This window comes from Podarcis tiliguerta (genome assembly GCF_965153285.1).
Source record: "Podarcis tiliguerta genome assembly, chromosome: 3".
In the NCBI taxonomy this organism is placed as follows: domain Eukaryota; kingdom Metazoa; phylum Chordata; class Lepidosauria; order Squamata; family Lacertidae; genus Podarcis; species Podarcis tiliguerta.
This window is the reverse complement of record NC_139536.1, coordinates 97,525,364-97,546,179: the sequence shown is the minus strand read 5'-3', so window position 1 is coordinate 97,546,179 and position 20,816 is coordinate 97,525,364. Positions and strand designations below refer to the sequence as shown.

Here is a 20,816-nt window from a genome sequence, read left to right as displayed (position 1 = left end):
GTGGCAGGCGCTGTACTGGCTGTGACATCGCATGGGGGCGGTGCGTGCGTTAGTCACGCACCGTCCCGATGTCACCTTCCCGTCCACCCACTACATTGTTAGGGGCATGTATGCTGGTCACTGCATTGAAAGGGGGCATGTACACTGGTCACTGTTTTGAAGGGGAGTGAAGAACACACACACACAAAAAAGGTAACTTGTTAATTTAACGTTTATTTCTATGAGGAAGAGTAATTCTGAGGGGTCAAACAAAGAAATAATTTTTAAAAAGTGACAAAAAAGTTATTTTTATAATGACGAGTTTTGCGGCTCCCAGTTTTTTTTTCTTTGGAAATGGGTCCAAGTGGCTCTTTTTATCTTAAAGGTTGCAGACCCCTGTTCTAGGAGACACTGAAGTGTTTTTTTTTTATGGTGCAAGTTTTATGTTGCATAGACAGTAATAGCTGAGGGCACATATCTAGTTACAAAAACACTTGGAAGGCATGCTGAAAAATTATTGTCTGTGCAATTCTACGCATGCCTACTCAGAAGTAAACCCCACTGAGCTAAATGGGGCTTACTCCCAGGTTTGCCGCTTTTAGTCTTACCGTAGCCAAATTAATTTTGTTTCAGAACACGTTGTAATAAAGTTGCAAGAACTGCCACAGTCCTAACACGGGGCTGTTTTTAGATGTGACAATGAAAAGGAAAAAAAAAAGTAATAATCTGCCATTAAGTAACATTTGAAATGCAATGCAAGCGAACGGCAATAGATTAAATGTATCACTTTGTTCACATCACTACTTTGAAGATTCAGGATTCGCAAGGGAAGAGGTATTGGGAATTAACAAAAAAAAAACGTGCTGATGGAAGCTTAATTTACATCTTTAGGACAGGGATTTTCTAGTCTTCCCTGATAAGTTATGTCCATTTGCAAGCCATAAAAGTGGTGCCAGATCTGTCCAACAAAGTTGCTCCCAGAGCTGATTTAACGATGTGCGCACACATGGGAGTGGGAGATAACCAACATCTTTGCTGGATTTATTTAATGCTGCACTAAACAAGCCTGAGTTCTCATGCATTTGTGTACAAGAGTACAAAAGGTCTTGTACTCACACGGAGCCCGCTATCCACACCCCCAATTCACATATATGCCGGGAGGAAAGAAGAAGAAGAAGAGGAGTTTGGATTTGATATCCCGCCTTTCACTCCCCTTCAGGAGTCTCAAAGCGGCTAACATTTTCCTTTCCCTTCCTCCCCCACAACACTCTGTGAGGTGAGTGGGGCTGAGAGACTTCAGAGAAGTGTGACTGGCCCAAGGTCACCCAGCAGCTGCATGTGGAGGAGCGGAAACGCGAACCCGGTTCCCCAGATTATGAGACTACTGCTCTTAACCACTACACCACACTGGGAGCTAGGGCAGTCGGTGAGGCAGAAGACAATGCGGGAAGGAGACTGGTTCCTGTAACCAAAAACTAAAGGATGTGTGCCAAGTATGAAATAGATTTAAAATGACTGAAGAGCAGTATACTAATATGACTCTATTTCTATAGGACCCTCCCCACCCACCCAGTTATATGTAGGAAATATTAAGAGCATGGGTAGGCAAACTAAGGCCCAGAGGCGCGTTGTGGCCCAATCGCCTTCTAAATTCGGCTCGCGGATGGTCCAAGAATCAGCATGTGTTTAGATGAGTGGAATGTATCCTTTTATTTAAAATGCATCTCTGGGTTATTTGTGGGGGTCTAGGAATTCGTCCCCCCCCAAAAAAAAATATAGTCCGGCTCCCCCACAAGGTCTGAGGGACAGTAGCCCTGCTGAAAAAGTTTGCTGACCCGATTAAGAACAACCCAGGCTGTGGTTGTAAGACACTGGTAGACCACTGTAGATTTAAGACATTGATGTTCTGCTGCACTGGGCAAAAAAAAAGACTAGGAAACATATTGGACCCACTATATTCATTTTAGTGGATATGTAAGCTAAGGTGGGTGAAGGAGAGCCATATCAATATTTTTCAATCAACTAATCTAATATTTAGGAATAACTTCTATAAATAGGTGACGAAAATCTAGTGCTCACCAAGGAGGAGGTGGGAAGGAACAGTGTGAAATAACCTCCATGGCCACAGAATTTAAGAATGAATACCAGCCTCCCCTCCTTGAAAGAATTTGCTATTCTGGAAATGTTACTTAAATGCTTGTTCGAATGCTATCTGGTGAACTATAACGTATTTAAGAAAATCAGACCTATCCATTCTGAAGGAAATCAGCCCTGAGTGCTCACTGGAAGGACAGATCCTGAAGCTGAGGCTCCAATACTTTGGCCACCTCATGAGAAGAAAAGACTCCCTGGAAAAGACCCTGATGTTGGGAAAGATGGAGGGCACAAGGAGAAGGGGACGACAGAGGACGAGATGGTTGGACAGTGTTCTCGAAGCATGAGTTTGACCAAACTGCGGGAGGCAGTGGAAGACAGGAGTGCCTGGCATGCTCTGGTCCATGGGGTCATGAAGAGTCGGACACGACTAAACGACAACAGCATAACATATTTTATGATAAGTGCCTTAGCAGTTCCATATTTGCAAGTCAACTCGCATCCAGTTTGTAAGGCATTTGAAGCATATATTGTTTTATTCAGGTTGCCTGTTACGTTTAGAAGAAGAAAAAAATAACAATCTTGCCAAAACTTAAGCCTTGGCAATCCAATGTCCTCTTAATAGGTTCCAATTAAATGGCAGCCCAGTGTCAAACTGGGTCAACATCCAAAGACAAGGCTTACTCTCCAATAACATTTCCCCACTTTTGCAGTTAAAGGAGCTTTAATTTCAGAATGCTGACATAACAACTGCAAGATTTTTTGCAGGTGCTGCCACAATGCACGTAGCAGCAATCCCATGGTGTGGGTGCATTGTGAAGGAATTGGAGTTCTTAAGTAATAATAATAAAAATAATATGTGTGTCTATTATGTGAGGTGCATTAAAGCGAAGTGCCAAAATCAGACTGCTGCTTTGGAGAGCTTCGAATCTCTTTGTAGCTGAATAGCACAGTACTTCCCCCTTTTTTTTGTAAAAGCCAACAATACAAAGCAGTGTTCTGGCGAAGTACTCTTCTAGAAATTTAATCCTGCCTTGCTTAATTTCCCCTGCAGTTTCACTTGGCTGTGTTGGCGGATATTGCTGTGTGTGGTTGACTTTTTGTACAAATAGCTTTCAAAGCTACTCAGGGGCTCTCTACAAAATGTTTCCTATGCTCTGGGGAGAGAGGAATGTTACGTCCATTTCTGATGGAAGTAAACTGTTTGAAGGGTGATGTTGTAGAAATGCAGGGGGTTGCCCAAAACAATTTTTTTAAAGACTTACTTTGAAGATGGGAAACACTTGCTTCAGAATATTGATGATTTTTATACAATGAAATTTCCGCAGCATTTTATTCGCTCTCTCCCTGCTGCCCCAGGAACATTACATTGATGTATTCAAAGGAGCTTTCCATTCTGAACACAAAACCTTTCTGGGAGATTCATCTTTCTTACTTTGGTTCCTGCTCTAATAAGCAATGTTTCCTTTGCAAGTCAACTCATGCCTCTAGAGCAGTGGTTCCCAATTAGCCAATTACTGTAAAGGTACCCCTGCCCGTACGGGCCAGTCGTGTCCGACTCTGGGGTTGTGCGCCCATCTCACTTAAGAGGCCGGGGGCCAGCGCTGTCCAGAGACACTTCCGGGTCATGTGGCCAGTGTGACGAAGCTGCACTGGCGAGCCAGCACCAGCGACGCACACAGAAACGCTGTTTACCTTCCCGCTATAAAGCGGCACCTATTTATCTACTTGCACTTAGAGGTGCTTTTGAACTGCTAGGTGGGCAGGAGCTGGGACCGAACGACGGGAGCTCACCCCGCTGCGGGGATTTGAACCGCCGACCTTCTGATCGGCAAGTCCTAGGCTCTGTGGTTTAACCCACAGCGCCACCCGCGTCCCTTTTAGCCAATTACTGAGGACCCCTTATTTTTCCAAAAACCAAGCCACAGACCCTCTACTTTTGGAAATTTTGATAACTCTATGGTAGTTACCTGTGCAAAGCAATTTTTTGAAGGAAATGTAATGTGGGGTGACCCCTAAAAAGCAAAGGGTTTTTGGTATACTGAAAAACAGACCATGAAAGTTGTGGAATTACCACAAATTGCCTATTCCTCGGCAGTAGGAAAAACTTGTCTCCATTGCTTCACTACAACTGAATAATAAGAAAAACAATTGTGTCCCCAACTTGTAAGTGTTCTGTATGTAGAAGGATTTTTATATGAGAGTATTAAACATGCTATTCCTTACTTGTAATCTGAGATGGTGCACCTTAGGAAAACATTGCAGTATATGGTTCTGCTAACTGATGGATCCTTCAGGGACATAGATGAAGGCATGGCCAGGGCTTGATAAAGTATTTGTGAAGACTGAGTGGAAAACAGGAGAAATTTTGTAATGTTGGTAATAATAGTAGTAGTAGTAAGGTAAAGGTAAAGGGACCCCTGACCATTAGGTCCAGTCATGACCGACTCCGGGGTTATGGCGATCATCTCGCTTTACTGGCCAAGGGAGCCGGCGTATAGCTTCCGGGTCATGTGGCCAGCATGACTAAGCCGCTTCTGGCGAGCCAGAGCAGCATACGGAAACGCCGTTTACCTTCCCGCCGGAGCGGTACCTATTTATCTACTTGCACTTTGATGTGTTTTCGAACTGCTAGGTTGGCAGGAGCAGGGACCGAGCAACGGGAGGTCACCCCATCGCAGGGATTCGAACCACCGACCTTCTGATCGGCAAGTCCTAGGCTCTGTGGTTTAACCCACAGAGCCACCCGCGTCCCTTTTAATAGTAGTAGTAGTAATTTGTTATTATTAATTAGTCCTCCTGTGTCCAAATTTCATCCTAGGCTTGAAGAAGAAGAAGAAGAAGAAGAAGAAGAAGAGTTTGGATTTGATATCCCGCCTTTCACTCCCCTTCAGGAGTCTCAAAGCGGTTAACATTCTCCTTTCCCTTCCTCCCCCACGACAAACACTCTGTGAGGTGAGTGGGGCTGAGAGACTTCTAAGAAGTGTGACTGGCCCAAGGTCACCCAGCAGTTGCATGTGGAGGAGCGGAGACACGAACCCGGTTCCCCAGATTATGAGACTACCGCTCTTAACCACTACACCACACTGGCTCTCAGAGATTAAACAGATTAATTAGAATTAAAGAGATTAATTAGTTAAAAACAGTACTTATTTGGAGGTTGTGGCTTTCACTGTGCAATTAACAAAAAAAGCGAGTCCCCGGCAGGGGATGGTGCCGTGGACCCCCTGAGTGTGTTCTGCGGCTCCTCGGGGGTCCCCAGATCCCTAAATGGGATCCACTGCTCTAGAGCACCCAAACTCTGTTAAAGCCCCACTTTCTGAACCAGAATAAAACAATATAAATCTTCACATTTTCATTGTGGAATGTGTGCGATTGTGATAATGATGAACACTATGCAGGCCAACACAGTTGATAAAACGCCTCCAAAAAGAAAACACCCAAACAAAACCAAGTTGAGCCAATGTAGTGGCCATGGAGAAATTCTGAATACCTTGGAACATCACAGCTGTGCCATGCAATATACATGTTTGTTAAAGGCTTAAAGCGCACTTTAAAACCAAGCAACGCCTTGCAACTATTGAGACTGACTTTTCACATGACAGAATGGGCCAGACACAGCAATCATTTGTGAAAGTTTGTTCCAGTTTCAATATTTACTTATGATCACACACATTCAAAATCAATAAAATAATCCTTCAAAGAAGTTTCTACTGGAATGTATGTTTAATTTAATCCTGGCATCAACTCTTTAAGTTTCCAGAATGTGAACAAACAGTATCTCTTCCATAAGCACAGATCATAACCCTTTCAATGAGAGAGGGAGAGATTTCACATTTAAACTGACAAGAGAAGCTGTCAGTTCATTTCCCAAAGAAATATTTATGTGAGCTGCAAGAAACATTTCTGTGAACTACATAATTACCCCAATTCAAAATAGAGACTTTCTACGAATGCAAAATCACCAAACCGCTCTTTGGTACTTGTCTCTTACCTCACTGCTTTTGCAACACAGTTTGCAGTTTGAACTTATTACCAGCCAGCACATATAAATGTGCAATATTCGAAACCATTTACGGAGTGAAACTCTTTCTGAACAACTGAGACCAAACCAGAAACACCAATTAGCAAAATCAATATGGTGAACACAACTATTATCGAGTAATGCTGGCGGGGGGGGGGGGGGAATCATTTTCAAAGGAGCCTATTTTCATTGCACATTTACAATCCCCTTTCTAATTATGCCTTTGTGATACTCAAAGGAATTTAAGCAGATTATAACCAGGGGTCTCAAGCAAAGTGACTTTTGAAGCTTTCACAGCCATTTTTTTAAAGAATAGATGTGAAATACAAAAGTACTAAGATTTATCCAGTGGAATATCTGGAGCACAATAGGCAACTAAGCCAACTGTACTCCAAGTTGCCAATAGCATCCATGCCTTTAAAACTCATCTGGCTCTGCAAAGGTGTGGGACTTGTTTCCTCATGGTGTAACCCCATGCTAGTGAGAAGCATGCGGTTCAATCCACCATATGGGTGGGGCTAATTATGTGCATCTTTCGTACCCAATCACTTTGCTCCTGGCTCAGTTAGTGTTGTCAATCTGATGGTCCCTTGATTCACACAAACCTCTGCAGCATGAGATCACACCACGAGGAAGGGACTCCCGTATGTCTATGGCTACATGTGGAATGTGGCCTTGCCACAAATAAATGCTCCATCAAAATTAGGTGATTCAGTTCTAGTATTCCTGTCAGGCAAGGCAAAGGGACAATCACATTGTCTGCCCTTAGTTTAGTTCTCTTACAAAGGCCCTCTTCAGATGTCAAAAGAGCCATTCAGTGTGAAAGTCTGCATGTTCTGTTTTTGCAGAATTACAATCCTGCGGATGAAAACTTGTATCTCGACTGCTGTAGCAGCAGGGCATCCAATAAAGTTATAGTCATTGACCCAATTTAAATTAAAGGTTATTGGTGACCTGTCTATATAGAGTAAGGTATTAAAACTCTGAAAGTTGAGAAACAATAGTAATAGGCAGTAGGCTGCCACACTGCTTTTAAAAAATTGTAAGTCAATATCTACTTATGTTCTGAAATAGCAGCCAATGCCTCAAATTAATAGCAATTTTTAAATAAACAAATCATGGGGGAAGCTACATCAACTTGCCAAAGATATTAAGTTTAAAATAAAGCTTCGCGAAGGAGATGATTTGTGTCCCAGATAATCTGGAATCTGTGAACAGTTAAAATGTTTCTGTTCAACTTCCAAAGAATTGTTCTGCCTCGTTAAATTTAAGCAGCTTGTTTTAGTTGTAGAGTTGAACGCTACCCATAGGTTTCTGAACTGTTTGATAGGCAAACCATTAACAAAAAAAGCTTTACAGTAAAACTGGAAGGCAATTCCGCAGGTCTAGGACACAGAGATTGACAGCATATCCTTTCTCAGAGGCTACAAACCCAACACATTGTTCTTCCATAGATTATTCCATTAACCAGCAAGTCTGCTCTAGTAACCAGAAGGCAGAATAATGAAATAGATGAACATCTGAAATGGAGTATACTATACAATTTCAGGAGAACACACAAGAACAAGGTGTTTCTTACTCATCATAGCTGAAGCTAAACGCATTTAATATTTTAAAAATCTAAGACAAGCGTTTTAGTTCATGTTGGGTCTTAAACAATTCCAAGGCCAACAGAAACTTCTTGTGAAAAAAACTCGGAAAGATAAAAATAGCCTCTAATCTTTTTCCATTTTGATAGTGGAATCTTGATTTTTTTTGTTTTTACAAAATAATAGATACGAAATAGAATCCCTTCCCTTAGTTGATACAGAATAATTAGCCCCATGACAACAGGAAATATTTTCCCAATATATCACCAAATAGCAACAAGAACCACTGGCTCTTACAAAACACATTGGTGAGTGGATTAAATACTAATAGAATATGCATCTCTCACTATTATTCTACAGTGCAAAACTGCATACGTCAAGTTCAAGTGCACGCCAACTGTGAAAAGCTTTGGAAATACCCCAAAATTACAGTGTTAAATGATCAGGCTGTGAAATATTAGGTTATATTTAAGATCAGTAGATTAAAAAGGCACATAGTCTACATTTTGGCAAGAACACATTGATGTTCCTTGTTACCATAGTATATACTCTAAGCTGCACAGCAGCATCAATCATGGCAAGGCACATTCATTTGGTTCCATATGGCTCAGGACCACTTCACACAAGTCAATGTTTCACCAACACTTGTTTCCCGACTGGTGTATTCACAGCAAAATATTCACAAGTAACACTATATGGTTGCTCCTGATAAAAACACCCCATGTGAAGTGGTCCTGGGGTAACAGGAAACTGGAATGCGCACTGCTGTTTATGGCACACATATTATGACTGAAACTAATTGTGTAGCTGAAATGTACCAATATGCTCTTTGCGCATCTAGGTACGTTACAACCAAGACAGCCTCAATTATCGACTTACTAGTTGAACATATTGTATATATAAAATCATTTATGCACCAGCACAGGGTGTTTTAAATCAAGAACACAAGCCTTTTCGAGAATAAAATTAAACATGTTGCAAACAAAAACTAGGCCATCTAGTTATATAATTAAACCATGCATATGTTAAAGTAATTTCCACATGAAGAGTTTTTACCCATATTTTTTCTTAAAAAATAGCTTTTCATGTTCTACCAATTGCTTTGTAAATTTGAGAAACTCAATTTAAAAAGGAAAAAAAAGGAAACAAATGTGTTGGGAGATATTAGCTTTGGTTTTTAGTTTGTGACGCAGCTGTGATAATTTCCATAGTGAACTAAAGAACGTGGGTCAGGAATAAATATATAAACCTAAAGTAATATCAGTAAATACATTCAGAGGTCCACTTCAGCTGTTTATCTATAATCACATGTTCTACTAAATCATGTGCAGATAGATAGATAGCCATCCATAGAGGGAAAATGCATTATAATTCTGGCTCTCTGTTGCTTTTTCTGGGGGGAAAAATCAGGAGCATAATTACATATACATGTTCTCCACACTGACCATGGCAGATTTAGGTCACAAGTCTCAATTCATCCAATGTTCCATTAATAAGGCTTTATTTACATTTTATAAATTCAGGAAAGAGTTTGATGTGATGTGCAAGACAGGAGAATAATGTCACTGGTTGTAGGTGCAGAACCTTATGCTTTAACGCTGACCCACAGACAGCCAAGCAAAGTTCCATAGAGCCATGTTTTCACGTACAGTTTTCGCCCAGATTCTGTCAGCAGCATACCAACAGTCAGCCCACTTAAAAACAGCAAAGATGGCAAAGTTTTCTTGAGACTTAGTTTGGAACGGACACATTTCCCAGGGAACTTGTTCCTTCTTTTAGAATCTTTTGCATCATAAAACTCTATTAGCAACCTAGGAGCAAAGAAAGGATAAAAAAAAAGGTAACAGGCTTATCATAGTTTGATGATGAACACAAATGTCACACAAGTGGTATTTTTCGCACCATAGGACGCACCGGACAATAGGAAGCACCTTGTTTTAGAGGGGGGAGAACAAGAAAAAAAAATTCTCCCCCTCTCTGCCCAGCGCCCCTTCAGCGAAGCGGCAGGAGGCGCTGCGCAGAGAGGGGGAGAACTTCCCCCCTCTTGTTTTCCCACTCTAAAACAAGGTGCCGTTTAAAGTGCGTTCAGGCGGCTACCTTGGAAGCCTGGAGAGCGAGAGGGGTCGGTGCACACCGACCCCTCTTGCTCTCCAGGCTTCAGGTTCCTTTCAACCTGCTCTTTGGGGCTGGCGGGGGGAAGCCCACCACCAGCCCCAAAGAGCAGGTCAGGGAGCAGCGGAAAGGCGCAGCGGAGAGGCTGCTGCCATAGTCGCACGTCACTTCTCCAGCTGGGAGAGGGTCGCGGGGCTACGGCTTCTTTAGCCCCACACACGCTCTCCCAGCTGGAGAGGTGACGTGCGGCTATAGAGGCTCCTTCCATAGCCGTGCGTCACCTCTCCAGCCGGGAGAGGGTCGCGGGGCTATGGCGTCTTCGCTCCATAGGATGCACACACATTTCCCCTTCATTTTTGAAGGGGAAAAGGTGCGTCCTATAGAGTGAAAAATACGGTATCATGTGCAAATAGTAATGGGCAGAGGTAGCTGTTGCACTGGCAAACTTCATTATGTGAATTGGACACTTTTAGACTCAAGTGAGGAGAACAGCCTGGCTTTGCCCAGGAAGGCTATGTAGCAAATGGTCATGTAAATCCAGCCTGGAATAGCAAGCAAAGATAATTCACTATTCATCAAGTTTATCTCTATCCTAAAATGTATGTTCTAAAAACATTGTGCTTTGTAGTTTTTGGTGCTTGAGAATTTTATACTCCGAAACACCCATGGAAGTAAATTTAACCTGAGAGAAGGTGAGCAGACTCATAGCCACTAAGAAGCTTACTATAGGAACCAAGATTTGAAGCTCTGCTCCAAATCCAACTCCTTGTCCACATTGGCTATATTAACTCGTGGGCATCCACACATTTATAAAATATAAGCAAAAGGTCTGTGGGAAACATTTTAGATTGGATCCAAACTTTGTTCCCACCAGCAGAAGTACCCCCTGAACGAAAGCAAAGTCTACTCTCCCTACTCCTCCCGTAGCATAGAGCACCACCTCTTTCTTGTTCCGGAAGGTTCTCCAACCTTTCAGAAGAGCGTAATAGGGGGTGCTAGATGAACAGGCAAAAGAGGTCTCTACCTTCTCCACCAGCAGCACCCCTTTGCTGGATCAGAAGCTTTTCCAGAAGGTGCCTTTTCAACCATGGAAGGCAAAATCTGGATCCAACCCTTCACTGATGGTATGCAATAATCAGTTAAGATTTTGTTGAGTTCTGTGGAACTTTCAAGCCGTATTAATGCTGCTCCAGAAGCAGTGTCACATCACTGTATTTACTTACTTATCCTTGATTTCAAAACGTTCGTGAAGCCATCTTCTCATATACATCTGTTCTTCAGGAATATCTTTGAGTGCAATGCGATCAACATAAATATGGATTCTTGGACACTCCTTACAAAGGAAGTCTACAAAACCCAAAAGAGCATCATGAATACACTTGTCCCATCAGCAGCAACTCCACTGTCGTTCAGTAAAATTAAAGCCAAGTCCAGTAATTGTGCAGTGTTATTCGGCATTCTTTAAAAGAAACAGGCTTTTGAAAATTACTCCAAGCTCGGAACTTTGAGTAACAAGATCACAATTCGTTTTATATTTTTTTTTATTAAAAAAAAAAAATTAGGTTGCTTTTCAAGGTAAGTACTCTCACAAGGCAGAGTATAACACCACTGTTTCCATCCATGTTCAGAGACATTAATGTCTACTTAAACCTTAAATAATGTATGAAATGTACCGTATTTTTCGCTCTATAAGACGCACCAGATCACAAGACGCACCTAGTTTTTTGGAGGAGAAAAACAAGAAAAAAAATATTCTGAATCTCAGATGCCAGAACAGCAAGAGGGATCACTATGTAGTGAAAGCAGCAATCCCTCTTGCTGTTCTGGCTTCTGTGATAGCTGCGCAGCTTGCATTCGCTCCATAAGACCCACACACATTTCCCCTTACTTTTTAGGAGGGAAAAAGTGAGAGCAAAAAATACGGCATTTTTTCCCATTTAAAATACTTTTCCAATCTAAAAAATAGAGGGTAGGAGTGTTACTTTCATAAGTGCCACTGAAGTGGACATATACATTCTCTCTCTTTCTTTGGCTATTGAAGTCAAAATCACCACCTTCTTCTAAAACTTGCACAAATATATGAAACTGTTAGGAACATAAGAAGAGCACGTCTGGATCATGCCAAAGGCCCATCAAGTCCAATATTTTGTTCCCACAGCAGCCAACCCGATGCCTAATGGTTTACAGTTCAGTATAGGAGTTGTGAAAATCAACACACACAAAGTAAAAACCCAACTTCAGGTGCACATATGAAAGCTACTAAATCCATTTGATCTTGAGAATCACAGTATAAAGTAGTATTTCGGGCGGCAGGGAAGGGAGGAGAGAATCACGAATAATTCCACAGGGTTAAAGTTCAGAGCCAGCAGGAACAAGATATGACTTGTAAGTCGCAATGAAATTCAGGAATGCAGAAAACGGAACATGAGAACTGTAGTATGTATCGTTAAGTGAATTCTGATACCAAGGGCACTAGGCACAGCTGAAAGGATTTTAAACCATGACCTTAGTTTTACTTTTATTGATGGTTTGTGTGTTTTGGATGTCCATTAATCACAAAATACCATTCTGCAGGAACAATATAAATAATAATTTGCATCCTTCTGATTTCATTTAGAATGTAACATGGAAGAAAAGTGGACACTGGGGACTTCTGCACGCCTTCCCTTTTAACTCGCACGAGTATTTGAGGTATGTGCCTCTCCATACTTCCGCCACACACTGGTAGGTCAGGAGCATCTATCATTACAGGAGTTGCCTGTTGCCTTTGCCCTAGCTGAGGTTATTTTAGGGTCCTGGGCAGGTGCAAGCAATGCAAAGCAATCTCATTTAGCTCTTCGCCATCCAAGTGCCAATTTGCCCTGCAAATCCTTGAAATGCATTATATCTTGGGTCGCCGTTTCAACCGTGTCAGTGCTGTACTCATGGGATAAAGCAAAAAGGAAGGCGCAACATAAAATCAAAACTGCCTCATGGCAGTCCTCCAGCTTTTCGTCCAAAGTGTGGAAACCACTGTGGGAGAAACTGCCACTCTCACTTCTGCATACTATGTTACCCTTAGCCTTAATACCATTCCAATTTTAAAAAAACGAATAGTCAATGCAGTTGCGAGAACGAAACTCTTGATTATATCCAGTTGACCAAGGAACTATTTTAATTGTACGCAGTTCATCTTAGCGAGACTAATTCATTTTTTTCCAAAAGACACAATGTCACTGTAACTACTTTGGCTTACCAGTGGATAAGAACAATTTATGGCATTCCTGTTTTTGCGGAGGAACAGCTGGATTCTATCATAAGAGCCACTAAAGGTTGCGTAGTCCCATGACCCTTAATTTCACATCGGCTCAACTCCCCAAAGGCTTATGTAATTAAGCTAAAAAAACCAAACCCCATTGCAACAATTCATTAACTACAAATTACATCCAACTTCAGGAATATTGGCTTGAAATGCCAGCATTTGATGGGTTGCTTAATTCTTCCAAAGTTGCCAAAAGGCTATTCTTGGAAGGACGAATAAAACAAAATGCTCCCTCCGCAAGAAGCAACATAATTAAGAATCATACATTACCCCTCAAGCTTTTGATTAGGGACAACTTTCTTGCTGTGAATCAGAAACTGATTAGAATGTGTTAGGCAAATTCTCATGGGAACAAAAGCGCAACCAACTTGAAAGGAACTATTTCTAGGACGGCTTTCAGTCATAGGAAATAAAAGGAGTAGAAACTAAACATCAATGAGCATCTGTGTTTGCTTGCAGAAGTACCATAATCATGAGAAACGGGAGGAAAAACTAAGATAATTTCAGATAGATTAAATGGCAAGAACACCAAAACCATTAGCACTACAATGTTTCTACTACTGGTACTGAGGAATGGGAATGAATCGTAATGTGACACAGTGTTCTTCACCCATTATCTCCAAAGAAGGATAAAAAGAAAGCAAAGTACAAAACTATCCAAAAGGTTACAGGCTCAGAGACAAGTAGTAGTTTGAGTCTTGTCAAATGGGTTTATGTTTTGTGTGATACATTAAAAGACTAATACTAAAATATAAACTAGCTTAAATGCATTACATTTTTTGAAACAGGAAAAATCCCGCCTAGGAGTACCCACAAAATGACTGAAGTCACCCGTTTGTTTTGACAAAAGAGGTGATATTCTTAAATATATTGGTAGCCCCTGCACCCGATTTCATCACAGGCCAAGAGTTGACATGTAGGTTTTAATCCAAAACAGTGATTGAAGGGCTGTTTTCCAAAATTAATGAACACTAGTCAGATCTTGCAAGTATGCCAAAGGCAGAGTGCAATAGGAGAGAGGGATGATTTCAAAGTTTCTAGTATTTTGAGACAGAGAAGTGACCCAGGAGATAGGGACAGATATCCACAATCCTTTAAAGAGGGTTTAATCTCCCAAGGTTAGGGTAGATGCTGCAGTCACCCTGGCTATCACTGCCACATTGAAAGATGCTGCAAATCACCCCACGATCACCTACAATGAAAAAGGGGGTAAGGTTCAGATAAATCAGATGTGGGGAAACGCTGGCCCTTCAAAGGTTCTGAACAACCACCGGCCATGTTTGCTGATGGGAGCTGCAATTCAACAAGACCTGGAGGGCCAAAGTCCCCCAGGTCTGAGGTAAATGGACCCGACATTACTTTCTAGTCAGGAATAATGGGATGGACATTAAGTACCAAAATTAACATCAGAACAGGGAGAGCGTGTGACTTCCCACCAGTCTCCTGAACAAGAAGTATATTAAAAAATATTTTGGACTGTCCTTCATCCTCATGGATGAGAATAATCACAACAAAAGATTAAGTCAAAATCTTCATAAAACCCATTTTGAGACAGCTAAAAATTACGAGCAGAAAAGCCTACATGAACTTAAAATACCTGGTCAGAGAACCTCAGAGGCCACGCACTTGCTGATTGCAGGAAATCTGTTGCTACCCAGTCTCTGCTAAAAAACCTCTCATGAAGATGATTCAGACACCTGGTAATCAGTTTCCCCCCAAGCACTGAATGAAGGTGAACAGTCACAACCATCTCAAGTTTGCTTGCCCAAGAAGGGGATATTAGCAACTGGGCAGTAGTTGTCACAAACCTCAGGACTGTCCTCTTGAGGGCTTACACCACCGCCTCCTTTAAGGCAGCTGGCACAGAAGCATTTAACTTCTAGACCAACCCAATCAACCTCTTCTGGCTGGTTTTTAAAAACTATGATGGGCAAGCGTTGAGATACATCATTGGCCCAAACCTTCCACAAGTGCTTTGTTCACATCCTTGTATACTAGGCCCCGCCCACCTGTCAAATATGGCTTGTGGAGGGTTGGCCACAATTCGGTCCAACCCGCTGTCCAAAACAGACTCCCCATTCTTGCTTAAATTAATTCAACATCACCAACTCACCTGTCATGGATGGAGCCACTTTCCTTTGTCCTTTCTGGTCCACAGTACCTTCATATGCTACTGTAATGTCATAAACTGCATCTAAGTAGGTTCTCATCGAATCAATTGCAACATGAGTAGCCTTCGCCCGTGGTGTCAGTACATGTTTTAATACAGCAAGTCCTAAGCAAGAGAAAAAGTATACTGAAAATGTATTAAAAGTGGCTTTTTCTCCTGGAGAACTGAAGCCTCCAGAGTATGATGATAGTGTGACATATTAACTCCTGCTTGTCTCTAGTCTGCAGGTCACATTAAATTAGGGGTCCACTCCGCACGTAACATTAAGCCAAATCATGTGAGCACCCAAAGCCAATTTTGCAGCAGCTTTGCTCTTCTTCCAGTCATTGTGCTCTAGGACAGGGATGGCCAACTCCTAAGAGACAGCGATCTACTCACAAAAGAAAAAACTGGCAGTGATCTACCCTTTTTGGGGAGGTGTTCAGGTCAAAGTGTTGTTGAGCTTTTTTTAGGGAATAAAGTTCTGTTTTTTTAGGGATTCAGGGAAAGGTTGCTGAGCTTTCTTAGGAGGAAAGTTGCTCACCAAAAGATCAATAAGGAAACAATCAGCATCATTGCAAAAGCTCTCTCTTCCGTTCTGGAGATCGTGCCACAATGGAGGATGGGGTGAGGGGGTGGGGCCCGATTCTATTTTACCACCACTGAGGAAAGGGAACCAGTGATCGACCGTGATGTACCAAAACCTCCTGGGGATCTACCAGTAGATCGCGATCGAACTGTTGACCATCCCTGGTCTAGGACATGACATGGTTTGGCTTACTACATCGTATGAAGCTGGGCTCATGGTTTAGCCCTCCCAAGACAAACCACAAGCTGTAACCAAGATTTGCCCTACAGTTTAGAACTCCTATTTGGTTTCAGAGAGCTCAACCACAAGTTCAGATCCAGACAATATTTTAAGACAAAAGGAGCAGCAAACAGGGACAGGCCAAAAGGGGGGCAAAGTAACCACAATCTCTTTCTTGGAAGTTGCTCGTTCACACTAAATCATGGCTTGGATTCAAGTTATGCGTGAACAAGGCCGGTGTATTGAAAACTTTCTACTTCAAGGAACTGTTTGCCCGGGAACCCTAATACAATTTGCCACAGAATTGCTGGGCACTGCAGAGGATTCTGGGACATGTTCTAGGTTAGACACAGAGTTCATGGAGGGTGCGGCCAGGCCTGCTGGGCCTCAGCAACAGCATCCTAAGACGCACAGCGTCTTACTTATTCCACACACAAATGTATCCAACACTGTTCTGCATACCAAAGGTGGAAACATTGGTTGTGGCAAACAAGTCATTGTTTCATTGAAGCCCGTCTGCCACCACTGATCTCATCAAGGATCGCTAGCTAAGCACCAAAAGAACCCGCATAGAAAAACAAAATGAAAGCCAATGCTTAGATCAAATTTCAAGAGCAAGCATCTTAAGCAAATTGAATTCTACGTGAAAGAACATCAAAGACTGTCAATCACACATATCCATGGTACACCGTACTGCATAGATAAAAACGATGACCTTAATATTTCCCCCCACTAGAAAGCCATGGGAAAATAACAGTATTCCTAGCTTGCACAATATGTTCATGTATTCCTCAAGTCTTAAGAGGCCAGTGTTTGAAGTCTGCCTTTTATAAACTTTCAGCCTATGGGGGACACTAGAGAAATTGTAGCCTGCAAGTTAGGGCTTCCTAATGTCAAGGTTTGCCCTAATCCTTACCCATAACTACTTTCACGTCCAAAGAGAGCTGCTGTGGACATTGGCTATTCAAATGCTTCCATCAGTTTTCTGTAACCAGGTTCAATTGAGTAGCTCAAGGAGAAACCCAGATGAGTCCTGATAGTTGGGTGGGCTTTACTGATATATCAGTTGGCTCTTTTCATCCTAAATTAAGTTACATGCCCTCAAAGATTTTGCTCTATTTTGTTAAGTTTTGCTTCCAAGCAAAACTATGGTTCATATGTTACTCTCAGATTATTTAAACCATGTTAATATGCAGCAGAAATACGTGAAGCTCTAAATTCCTATTATGCATTTATAATAAAGAGATTTACTTTTGGTGAGTTGCAAGTTCTTGCACAAAAGGATCTTACAATGAATCTCACAATCACGTTCCTTAAAAAAATTATGAGATGCCATCTTCATCGGAAAATGGAGTTCATGGCAGAATACATAACATGTTTAGAACTATAGCACAATATTGAAACATAAAACAACATAATGCAACTGAGAGGAATAAAACCTGTTCAACAAGAGGAAAACGAAATAAATTAAAATGTGAACTAAAGCAAGACAAAAGTTCCTTAGTTAAAGAAGAGACAGCCTGATTTTATTTTTGGAAACATTAACTGGAATTCCAGTATCCTGCTGTTAACAAAATGCCACCATCCAAAATCAATATCAAAATAATAGGGAGGTCTCAGTCTTGCCCTTATTTTGTGTAAAAAATAATAATCTGACAACATGACTGTGAGCATGATATATTAGGTTACAGCTCAGTGCTCCAATGATTCTACTACATACAAAGCAAGTGGAATAAAAGAGGGTTGCTTCAAATCCTCCATTTACAGAGTAGTTAAAAGACAGTTCATTTTCTACACCAACAGGAATGTGCTGCATCTCTTAACCAACTTTCCTGCAAACAATATTTCTCTTTTTACTGCTTCCACCAAACTGTATTCCTTCAACACTTGTTACAACCAAGGACATCGCAGCCATTCCAGAAATGTTTACTTATTCAATACAAGACTATGCAAATATTTTGAAACCTAACACAGCTTTTTAGCATGTGAATTTTGTATCAAAAGTGCCACGGTGTTTGTGTTGCTGAGATGTTGTTACAGCCCGTGTGTACCGGACGCAGTGTTATGACAGCAATTGTTTTTATTACCAAGCATTCAGTTTGGCTAATATTGCCCCAAGCTTTCGATAAAACATCCACAAAATAACACAAAAAACCACACGTGAAAATGGCTAGGGAGGTGAATGGTCAGCATAACCAAGGAAAAATATGTACCTCACTTGCAAAGAACAGGTTTGCAACTTTAGCACATACATATCTGAATCCCTTGTGGCCTTCCAGATGTATGATGCAAGAATGGGACTGCTGTTCTGGACATGCGTCACAAAGTGCTAGTCAAATTACAAGCCTGATTTGGCAGTAAGCACTGACTACCATGAACATCTGCTTATTATTTTAGGAACTCATGTCCAATTGTTTGACAGGAATTCCCTTTCCTCTCCTGCCCCTGCAACCCCCCATGTCTGCTCTGAAGGGTGTTTGGTGGGTGGAAACAAGTAGATATCACCCCCCCAAGCCTAAATACTGAGTCTTGCCATGTTGCTAAATAATACTTGTAAGGGACGCGAGTGGTGCTGTGGCCTAAACCACCGAGCTTCTTGGGCTTGCCGATCGGAAGGTCGGCGGTTCGAATCCCCACAACAGGGTGAGCTCTGTCCCAGCTCCTACCAACCTAGCAGTTTGAAAGCACACCAGTGCAAGTAGATAAATAGGTACTGCTGTTGCAGGAAGGTAAACGGCATTTCCGTGCGCTCTGGTTTCTGTCACCGTGTCCCATTGCGCCAGAAGCGGTTTAGTCATGCTGACCACATGACCCAGAAAGCTGTCTGTGAATTTTAACAGAGCTCTGTGCCTTCGTAATAACTGGCAAGATTACCAAACATGTTGTTGAGAACTAAGCATTTAATTTTTGGTGTTCTAAATGGAGGCTCTCAAAACATTCTGTTGTTTATTTGCTTCTGTTTGAATAAGTTTTACCTTGATATTCATATTTATTCCTAATGTTATTTCGTCTGTGATGTAGCCTTGTGAACCACCAGATTTGCCTATGTATTAAAAATGGTTCTTTCCCACAAGGTGGATTCAAGGTGGCTCACATAAGAACACGTAATAGTAAAACATAAGAGAACAAATTCAAAAAGTGCCAGTCATTAAGGTAGTACATATCATTAAAACAAGGCTAGTGGAACCTGCAGCAAGGACTCAGATCCTGAACAGTGTGTTCAAGACGAAACAAAGCAGAAAAATGAGACACCCAAGGTATCCAGGTCGCAATGCAGTTGGCTTTAAAAAGTCAAATTAGCACCTTGATTTGAGCCCAGAAGCCAATTAGCATTCAATACAGGACAAAAAAAATGGTTTAGTATGTTCTCAAAGCCTAAACCCAGCCAAAACGCTAGCAGCAGTAATTCTGTAGCAATTAAAAGTTTCTGAATGCTTTATTGTGTTTAGACTAGGAAAGGAAGTCCGATAACCAGCCACTGTTGCTCCAATTTCTTTCCACTTGAAAATAAATTCTAAGTGAAGAGCAATGAAGCTCTGTAGTACAAAGCTTGTACTGTTAGGCTGAATGTTACAACTGCAGAAAAATTAAAAAGATAAGAGAGCCTGGCCTCTTGCCTTGCCAACTAGATGGCGATCCTTGAAACCGATACATGATTATCAGACTTGCAGCTAAACCTTTATGTACTCAGAGTACAAAGACGTCAAGTAGCAGGTTTGTTGCCTGGAAAGCTGAACCTTGTTTTCTGAACTACCAAAGTGCATGAATTTGTTACAGGGAAACCTGGTCCAGTTTATATTCATCTGAGTTTACTTTTCATTAAATAAGTAACTAATAAGCGCAGCAAATAATAATATTAATATATCATAGAATCACAGAACTGGAAGGGATTCTAACCCTTTGCAATGCAGGAATCTCAACGAAAGCATCGAAAACTGTTAACAATATTCAGATGCGAGAAAATATTCACTGTATTTAAGCTTCTAAAAAGGAGCGTGGTCACCCCAAAATGCCTGGCAAATTGCATTTTAAAATGTTTACTCTAAGTTCTTTGGGTGTAATTCAATGCTGCACTATGATAAATGTTTCGTCTGTGTAAGAATTTCAGCTTGCGAGGTAGAACAAGTCTCCTCATGAGCAAATTTCAGGGGGTGCAGCGGGGGAAGCCCCGTTCCACAAGGGGAAGTCCTTGCACAGGGCTTCTGCTAGAAGGTCCTGTTAGGTGAATCCTGGCGTTGGATTAGTTGCCATTTTTAAAATACTGACTCAAATATATATGTGTGCACATGGACATGTGAGATATTCTTGGCAGAGCGCTCAGCCAATCAGTGTTATACTGTAACAGAGCAGCTATACGTATATGCCTGTGTTCTGAGAGAGTCTCTCTGTCTGTGGTGGTTATAGTGTGAGGGATTGGTTAATGGCAGTTTGCTGAGAGAGTGTACATGCTGTTAATATTCTGTATCTGTACAGTGGTACGTCGGGTTACATACGCTTCAGGTTACAGACTCCGCTAACCCAGAAATAGTACCTCGGGTTAAGAACCTTGCTTCAGGATGAGAACAGAAATCGTGTGGCAGCAGTGCGAGGCCCCATTAGCTAAAGTGGTGCTTCAGGTTAAGAACAGTTTCAGGTTAAGAACGGACCTCCGGAACGAATTAAGTACGTAACCAGAGGTACCACTGTATATAGTAATCTATGTGTTTATTACTGTTGACTACAATAAACACCAGTTGTAGCTTTCAAGGTGTTCTTTCCTT

General features: G+C 41.6%; 1 protein-coding gene across 3 annotated transcripts in view; it reads right to left on the bottom strand.

Moving 5' to 3' along the window:
• Positions 1-5,780: 5,780 nt before the first annotated feature.
• AGPAT5 (1-acylglycerol-3-phosphate O-acyltransferase 5) overlaps positions 5,781-20,816 on the bottom strand; it is a 32,237-nt gene continuing 17,201 nt past the window's right edge. For all 3 annotated transcript variants that reach the window (XM_083431770.1, XM_083431769.1, XM_083431768.1), the window contains exons 7-9: positions 15,213-15,374; positions 11,022-11,145; positions 5,781-9,497 (exon numbers count right to left, since the gene is read on the bottom strand). In XM_083431770.1, coding sequence (XP_083287896.1) covers positions 9,272-9,497; positions 11,022-11,145; positions 15,213-15,374 — 512 coding nt within the window. In that variant the 3' untranslated portion in view covers positions 5,781-9,271. The remainder of the gene's footprint in view (positions 9,498-11,021; positions 11,146-15,212; positions 15,375-20,816) is intronic.